The sequence below is a fragment of the Fulmarus glacialis genome, unplaced genomic scaffold (genome assembly GCF_000690835.1).
Source record: "Fulmarus glacialis isolate BGI_N327 unplaced genomic scaffold, ASM69083v1 scaffold10617, whole genome shotgun sequence".
In the NCBI taxonomy this organism is placed as follows: domain Eukaryota; kingdom Metazoa; phylum Chordata; class Aves; order Procellariiformes; family Procellariidae; genus Fulmarus; species Fulmarus glacialis.
In genome coordinates this window covers 34,168-43,535 of record NW_009225086.1, presented here as the reverse complement: position 1 = coordinate 43,535, position 9,368 = coordinate 34,168, and the positions used below count along the sequence as shown (strand labels likewise).

Below are 9,368 nucleotides of genomic sequence, written 5' to 3'. Positions count from 1 at the left end.
TGTCGTTCGGCACCCCTCGGAGGCGGGAAGCCGCCCGCCGCCGCCCGGGCCGGGTAGACACGGGCTTCTCCTCAGGTCTCCGGGCTGCCTGCCGCAGGGTTGGGTTTTCGGGGTTCCGTTGGTGAGGGGACCCCGGGACGTTTACAATGCAGTGGGGTTTACTGAGAAGAAGCTAAAGCGGGGGAATAGTGTCGTAGCAGTCTGACAGGAGTCAGCGTCAAATTCCTGTTTTGTTGATATAGGTACCCATACGTCGTGTCGGGTCTTAACATAAACGGTAATGCGGTGCTTTACCTAAAGCCAGGCAAGTCACTTACGTGTAAGGTTCCCTAACACTCTTGGCGCCGTTTTTGCGGTAAAGATGGCAGTACATTTTTATTTCTTAATGACTGAGGAGATGGTTGATGGGGGGCTTTGGTGCTGGGTGCGGAGACAAAGCATACCCTTTCCTCAAGACATAAAAATTGTTGCTGATCTCTGTAATTTTACATGTCTGTCTGCCGCATGCCTGTCTTTCTGTCATCCCTCTCTTTAGTTACATATACTGATTGTATTTTAAATTGGATTAGCTGTTTATGATCAGAATGCTGCTGTAGTTAGAGTAATACATAAACTGCTCATGCTTTTTTCTTCCCTTTTTTTTATCTAGGATGACAAATTATTTTTTCTTCCACTGGATAGTACTGTGGTGTGTTTCTAATTACTAAATACTTTTAGGATATTTGTTTCAACTCTTTCTTTTAGGTACATCTCAGTTCCAAACTACTCATGAAGGAGAAGGTCTGCATTTTGTCGTCTTGGTATCTCTTTTCACACTTCAATTTATGGTTCCTGAAATAAACAATTTAATTAAATCCTGATTTTATGGGGGGGTTTGCTTGATTGTTTGTCCTTGTGGGTTTAATTCAGTTTTTTCTTCAGTATCTTGGTAATATCCTACCAATTTCTTGCATGCTTTTGTCCTCTTTCCTCTTCAGTCTCCTTCCACCCTCCAGCCCCAATAACACATTATAATTTTCTGACACAAAAATATTTGCATTATCAGTTCTTCACAGATTGTTTTAGGCTCGGATCTGCTTTTCCATGAGATAATACATTAAAGGTTTAAGCTTGTGTCTTAAATGGTAACTGTACTTTATGGAGTTTTTCATATAAATTAACATAAAATAATGTTTTTTTAGGAGATCATAGAGTTATAAGGGACTACTGCGATCTTTTGACTTCTTGCATAAAGTGCATAATTCTACTAATTTTATGCATTAAATTCCTATATGAATTCGTATACCTGATAACTTCTTGCAAAACTGGGGCAAAAATTTCGGAGAGCAATATTTCTAAATTATAATTTTAGCCATTGGATTTTTGTTTTGCTCTTACACGATGAGTTGAAAGGCCTCTTAGTGTCAGCTGTTTCCCCAAATGCATATTTACAGCTTTGATCTAAATATCTTCTTGTGTCAGTAATTTACAATGTTAACTGTACATTTGTTAAAATGATTTTTATAATTTCCTTAAATGAAATCAAATATATCAGCAAAATTGCATTTTGTGGGTATAGGTGGAAAGTACACATAATGCTTTATCTCATATAAAAACGTCATGAGAAATCACAACTCTAAGCAGTGATTATCAGCTGTTGTGTGCATGTGTTTTATGTAAAACAAACCTAAATCTTTCCTTCAATATGTTAACTGGACTGACCACCCATAGATTTTTAAGCATTCTTGTGTAATACGTCTATTTCCCACTGTTGTATTTTAACAATAATGTAAGCTCCATAGCTATGCTTTGTGAGATTTATACGATAGAAGAACCTATGACACTTTATAGTGATATTTTGTAAGCAGTCTGAAAATCATTATTTTTCACACAAAAAATACAGTTTCTAGTTTTATATTTAAAATTGTAATTTCAGAGATTATTTTGGTTGGACAGAGTTTTGCTTTTTCTAGTCTGATTTCACTCTTGATCTGCAGAATATTTATACTTACGCAGTTGTACCTGGGAATGTGACTTGATTTTTACACAGCCAGCGGTCATTTTTGTCTATAAAAGATGGCAGAGACAGGCTGTTTAGAAAAAACTGTTATGCACGGACACGGCTCTTGACTAAGAGTAATCTGAAGCCACATTTTTGCCTTGTGTTCTTCATTCTGGCTCAAAGACAGCCACTCACATATTGTCCTTGTTTTCCAGTTGGCGTTGTTACCTTTATTTCACTCATGATCCATAATTCTCAAATCATACTCATTTTGGATTTTTTTAAGTCTGTAGTGATACTTTTCCTGTGTACTTTATGCACATGTTCATAATATCTGTAGCAAAGCGGTGTAAGTTTACCACAGAACTGACACAAACCTCTGTTGCTATTTGGGTTTATGGGTTTCTGTTTATCTATTCCAAGGTCGTTAATTGATGGGATGAAATTAAAGAGAGATCCCTGAATGTGACTCATAAATGTTTCATTAGGTGGGAGTCTTTCAGGCACACGGTTCTTTCAGGCACACATCTCTTAAAATAGATCTCTCTATATTTTGAAATGCAATTACTTAAACCAGAAAGCTGGAAGTGCCCTTTTCTGATTTGACGACAAGGGTTTTATTATCTTTTAATTATTATCTTATTCCACCTTTATTTGTGGTTTTCTCTTGTTTTATGGTCTTTTTTCTCTGCTTTCTTTAACAGAGCTTCTAAGCCCTAGCTGTAGTTGCTTTTAGCTCAATTACATTTGTTCAAGAATTCATTAAAAAGATGTTGCTTCTTTCTGTATTTTTGACTATTCAGTTTTCATGTATGTTTTGAGGAGAGTTTGAAGAGCTTTGAGTAGTATCGGTGCTTACTGCTGCCTGGTTTGATTTATTTAGAATGGAACAAATGGTGTTTGGTCTTTCCTGCATGGGACTGAGATGACTGGATTCAGAAAACACAGAGGCTCAACGCTGAGGCATAGATCACGTTTCCTACTGGAATAAGGCAACTGCAATGAAAAATATGTTCCCCTAGTCCCAGGGTAAGTTTGATTCTGACTACTGGTGTGGTTTTTAAATTTATGTTGCTACATCAGCTCTTCCCAGATTGCTTATAGAGATTTTATGGTAATTTTAAATAAAATCCAATCTGACATGATGGTTATATAGAACAAACATTTGTGAGGAAGTCACCATTGGTTCCTTAAAGTGGAATTTATTCAGAAATGTACTGTATATTTTGAAGTCACCCACCAGAAATGGCAGTTCCGGTGTTTCAGAAAATACTTGTGTCTACATGTTCATTCAGAAGAGGCATAGTCATGGTTAACAGACTCTAAACTTGACCCACTTTTTTTCATCTGTGTGCAAGGTCCATGTATTATTCATGCTTTCTTTATTTTTTTTAACCTTTTCCAAATAAATGCTTCTGTGGGCTTTTTTTCTGTAAAGATCAATGCTGGTAGTCATGTCTTGTGGATAATTCTGCAATAAACAGGAATGTAAATAAGCTAGAAGAAACATTTAATATTTTCTGGGGCTTATAATCAATAATGTGTTTAAAGTAATAAACTATACATGTCAACATTGTTAGAACTATTAATTTTTAAAGGAAGCCTAATACACTCATAAAAAGCCCATTTTGAATAAAAATTTACCTGATGGAACTGTAAGAAGGAGAATTACCAAGATTTAATGTATTGCACAGAAATAGCAACCTCTTGGAAAGAATCCATTTTTAGATAGGACGTAGGCTTTGAAACTGTGGTGTATCTCTATGGCTCCCCAAAAAGACAGAAAAGCATAACAGCTGGGACAGTTAGAATTGATACTGTCCTTCAAAGACTGTTTTTCAGTGTGTTTAACTTAACGAAGCTAGGGAATACATCATTTATATGAGGATTTTTATTTCAAAAGCGTTCTTTTTAATGTTATCACAGAAATGAGTGCTCTGTCTTTATAATCCAGGTGTCCTATAATTGCTTCTTGGGAGTGGGGTGGGGATGTCTTTAAGATCTTGAATTATTTTTGGAATTTCTTTTGAGGTGTCAAGCAGTTATTTAAGAACAATAATTATTCCCAAGAAATCACCTTGTACGAGAGGGTTTCATAACATAATTACAGAACATTAGTAGTTTTTAAGGACTTTTAAGTGATTATTAATGCTAGTAACAATGCCTTTATTTTCAAATTACAACAGTCAACTTTTGAAAAGTAAAATGACTGGGATTAGTTAATTTTCTTTTTTCCTGCCAAAAGACTTGTTACGAAGGTAATGTAGCAGGCAATAGACAAGTCCTGAAAGTAACAGTAGAGTTTGCTGCTGGAGCACATACCGAGGAAAAGCATATGTAGTTTCGCTCTGTAAAGAGTTAGTTTTGGTTACTTCTGCTTGACTGCATGGTTGGTTTTGTGTAAATAGTAAAGATACTTCAGTGGTTCTGGTTTTCTTAATGCTTATTCTACGTGCCAGTCTCCAAGCTAAACAAGGCATTGCTCAGAAAGGGGTACCAGGGTGATAATACATATATTTACAAAGTATGTAAATGAAAAGATTATAGATTAGAAACTCAGTTTTAACAGTTGTTGCATAGAGAGATATGGGATTTTTGAGCATCAGTCCTAAGAATCCTCCAAACTGAATCTTTTGTTGTTCTTACAGTGTAAAGGATTTAATTTGATGAATATCATGTATTTAAGCCCAGGAGGAATCTTGAAACATATTCAGTGTATTATCACAGACATGTTACAACTTATTTTGTGATATTTAAGATTTCAGAAAGTGGAGTTAGAGCTTTCCACGTTACAAAGGTGCTTGTTCTAATTAAGACAGGACAAGTGTTTTAATTCAGCGCTGTAGTGTTCCAAGTCGACAAATTAACTTAACTGAAATCAAAGATTCCCTGGGAATATTAAATGCAAACATTGAAATTGGTTTTTGCTCAGTTATTGAAATTATGCTCAGTTATAGCTGTGATGACAAATGCTTTGTGCTAATGGATTTTTTTCTTTAAAAGTTTTCTTTCTGTTCTCTGACATTTACAGAACAACTGACGATACAAAGGACAATGCACAGTGTATATCCTGATGACATTTTGTATGCTGTGACATGGGTTTTGCCATGGCATCTGAGACTGAAAAGGCCCATGCTCTTCTCCAAACTTTCAGCACAGCTTCAGTTATTTCTAGTCTAGGTTTGGGAATATTCTGCTTTGTAGCAGACAGACTTCTGCAGTTTTCTTTCATTCAGCAAAATGACTGGCTCCGAGCCTTCTCTGATAATGCAGTGCATGGTATACTAGGAGTGTGGTCCTGGGCAATAGTGATTGGACTCAGGAAGAAAAGTGACTTCACTGAAGTCACTCTGGCTGGCTTCCTCGCCTCTGTCATTGATGTGGACCACTTTTTTCTTGCTGGCTCCCTGTCGTTAAAGGTAAGTCAACAGAGAGTGATTGTTTATTTTCTTTCTTCATCACTGTTTACTTTATTGTTCTTCTACCATACCCGAAACAAAAAAAGTTCCAATGATAGTTTAATTAGATACATTTTTGGTAGATATATGGGAATTATATTTGTGTGCAGTTGTTATGCTTTTAAAAGCCCTAAAAATATTTTACATGTACTGTTAAGTTCTGCTCCTTACAAGGCTCTGAAAAAAGAGTTCTGAAAGCCCGTGTACATGATATCCTATGTGTATCACATAGTTGCTTTGTTGTCCAAGTTAAACAGTTAAGTGCTACCATGTGCGCTTTGTTATAAAGTGGATTATTCCATTTCTGTTTACAATAAGGGGTAGAAATACTGGGAAAGCAGATAATCCAGCTGCTGTTTGGTTTCATTCAGTCTTACTGAGAGGTAATACATTTGGTTTTAGCCAGCCCTAGATATTTCTCCCACAAACAAGCTACATATGAGCTGTCACCTTTAAAAAGGCAGTCTGAGTTTGCCCTTAAATATAGCTGGTTGTAAAAAAAAAAATAAAGCAAGTGCCAAACTTGTTAATAAAAGTAAAACTTGTTAAAAAAAGTAAAAAGGTGAATTGGCTCCTGTTAAGGAATATATGTGATCATCATCCATTTTCAGAACTGCTTGTTAGGGCAGAGTTTCTCAGTAGGATTGCTACTACTAGCTTACGGCATTCTTTTTCAGTGGTTCTCCAGTGGTTTAGGTGCGTCCTGTTCCTCCTTCCCCATTCACACATGTACATATATCCCTGTCTTCTTGCCTGCTCCGAACATATATACCCATCTTTCCCTCACCACAACAGTCTCTTTCTGTACACTCTCCAAAACATTTGTACCTTCTGTACACTCCGGCTGTGCCAGCCCCGGCCACAGTTCTCTTAACGCTGCCCTCCAGATCTCATACCTCAGGCAGACACTCCTCACCCCCAGCTAGCTCCTGGTCCCCATAGCTAGAGCCCTGCCACTCTGCTTGTTATCAGGAATTTGCTCTGCTGAGCAACACAAGTCCTTATAGTTTGATTATGCTGGTGTTGCTAGCGTATGTATACATACGTGCTACTTTCCCCTCCCCAAAAATGTACACCCCCACCTACAGATGGACCTGCGCAGGAGAAGGGGAAGATACCGACCTTTATCCATTCAACCAGAGTGTAAGGTACTTGTTTGACCATCTCGCCTTCTTTTTTCTCCTCCAATTTGCTTATAATAGTGTTACACTCTTCATATGGATGATAAGAAAATAGCTCCGAGGAAGCAGAGGAAGGAAGGAGGTGGAGGGAAAATTGCTGTTCTTTGTAATCCTTTAATTAAATTAAATGCAAAATAGTTTACCAATTTTTTTAAAATGTGTAGGAGACAGCTAAATGCAAGAAGCCTTACTTCTTATAGTTGCGGTCTAAAAATCAGACTTCCGATGGGAAAATAGTTTTTGTTTACGTACAATATCACTATTTGTTGTAGAGAAAAGACATTTTCCTGTTTGTGCATTTAGTCAGTTTTCCCCTTGTATTTGTCTTCAACAAAGAGGGCATTTTCACAGAATCAGAGTGGGAAGGGTCTTCTGGAGGTCATCTTCTCCAACCCCACTGCTGAAGCAGGCTCACCTGGAGCCGGTTGCTCAGGACCATGTCCAGTCAACTTTTGAGTATCTCCAGGGATGCAGACTCCTTGGCAACCTGTTCCTGTGCACAGTCACCGTCACAGTGAAAACGTGTTTCCTTACATTCAGGAGGAACTTCCTGTGTTTCAGTCTGTGCCCATTGCCTCTTGCCCTGTCCAGTGAGCACCACTGGAAAGAGCCTGGCTCTGTTCTCTTTACACCCTCCCTTCAGATATTTATACACCTTGATGACATCCCCCCTAAGCCTTCTCTTCTTCAGGCTGCACAGTCCCAACTCTCATCCTTTCCTCATATGCAAGATGCTCCTGTCCCTTCATGATCTTAGTGGCTCTTCTCTGGACTTAATCTCCAGTAGCTCCATGTCTCTCTCATACTGGGGAGCCCGGAACGGGACTCAGCACTCCAGAAGTGGCCTTACCAGTGCTGAGGAGAAAGGGAAGGATCATCTCCCTCGACCTGCTGGCAAACTCCTCCTAATGAAGCCCAGGATACCACTGGCCTTTGCCACAAGGTCACGTTGCTGGCTCATTGTCAACTTGTCCACCAGGACCACCAGGTCATTTCCTCAAAACTGCTTTCCAGCCAGTCAGCCTCCAGCATGTACTGTTGCTGGGTTTGTTATTCCCTAAGTAGTTCCTAGTTCTCCCCTTTTCTGTACTTTTTGCATACGGAAATATTGTAAAATTATAAAACTATATAAAGAAAAGGAAAGTTAGTTTGGTTGATTAATGGGTCCTATAATATTAACATTTAGTATAGCATTTAAATCTATAATTATTCTAATGTGTATTAAAATCAGTAAATGCAAGTAATGAATGACTAGGTATTAGAAAGTATTGTTAAAATTTCATTGCTACTTTTTCTTGCATTTGAGATTATCACCAGTATTTTTTCTTAATTATGACCACTAGATGACACTCGTCACCAATGTCTGTTTAGAAAGTTGAGTATTGTATTGTATCATAGAATTGGGAGGTGATCTATCTTGTTACTGCCGTCAGTGAGGCGAAGTTAAATATGCTTGCACTTTCCATGATGGAGAATGTTTGTGTAGTCTATCCCTAGTATCCCAAACAAAGTAAATTATTGCAGTTTCATGACTTAATTTGTTCCTCTGTTGTTTCAGTTCCCAAGCAGCTAGAAATTGGTTTTCTAATATCCAGCCTAAAGTATTGTTGTTGACAGCTAGATCTTGTTTTCTTATTCTTTAAGGCCTCTTTGCAAAAGACAGATGATTGCTGTGCTCTCTGCAAAAACATTTTTCAAATCAGAAATACATGCTGTTGCAGGTAGAAGAATAGCCCTTTAGTAACCGAACATACTTAGCTGAGGGAAGGAGAAGGCAAGATGCCCAAAGGCTTTTTCATAGTCATTTGCCTACAAACTGCTCCCCCTTCCATACGTTAACTGGGCTAATAAAGGATGTTTACCTGTAAACCATATCCTGTGTATGTCTCTTGATCCTTACAGCAGTAACAGCATTAATCTTACAACTTGCAAAACTATTATGCTTTACAAAAAGTCTCTTCTTGACTAAATAACTCACAAAAAAATCTGAAGGGCTTGGATTTATGTTTTCTAAACCTCTTACTATTTTTCTCATCTCCTCTGGATTGCCTTTTGCCTACATTATCTTTAAGGGGTTCTGTCCAAAACTGCGTATAGTATTTTAGGTGAGACGTCATTTGAGCCAAATAGCATAGATTGATTCCTTTTAATGTCACATGTATACAACACTTCTGCCTTTTTAAAAAGAAAAAAAAATCTGTTACAGGTTTTATATCTTCTTGTAATGCCATTAGAGTCTTTTTAGTTTGTGATGTAACGTAATCCCCATAAACTTTTCTGCTGTGTTGTTGCCTGGCTAGCTAGACCTGATTTTAATATGTGATTTTTCTTTCCTCAGCTTAATATGATGCACCTTTCAGTTTCATGTCATAATTTCAGGCTATTGCCTATGTAATTTACTACTTCGTGGGATACTTTTTTAGTACGTATTTTTTAGTTCCAGTCCCATTTTTCCTCTTAGATTGCAGGATTGAGAGTAACTTATTTAAGAGACTACAATGTTTACTGCTTATGCGACGCATTACTAAGTAACTAATAAATTAAGAAATCTAATTAACTAACCACACAACTATTACTAATTTGTAACAATAGTATTTTTCACATTACTCTATGCAATTATCTATAAAGCTCTTCATCATGACTCTTAAATCTGATGACGGGTTATTTTTTTGAAGTAACCCTTCTATGCAGCACAAGGCAGTATTGCCTTCTACCTCCAGTTGCTTTCTTCACCCTACTCCAGTCATC

At 37.5% G+C, this 9,368-nt stretch overlaps 1 protein-coding gene across 1 annotated transcript in view; it reads left to right on the top strand.

Annotated features, from left to right (window-relative positions):
* The first annotated feature begins 5,016 nt into the window (after nucleotides 1-5,016).
* The window catches only part of LOC104080092 (chromosome unknown open reading frame, human C5orf28), an 8,423-nt gene continuing 4,071 nt past the window's right edge, over nucleotides 5,017-9,368 (top strand). The window contains exon 1 of the mRNA XM_009582359.1: nucleotides 5,017-5,400. Within this exon, the coding sequence (XP_009580654.1) occupies nucleotides 5,077-5,400 (324 nt within the window). The 5' untranslated portion in view covers nucleotides 5,017-5,076. The remainder of the gene's footprint in view (nucleotides 5,401-9,368) is intronic.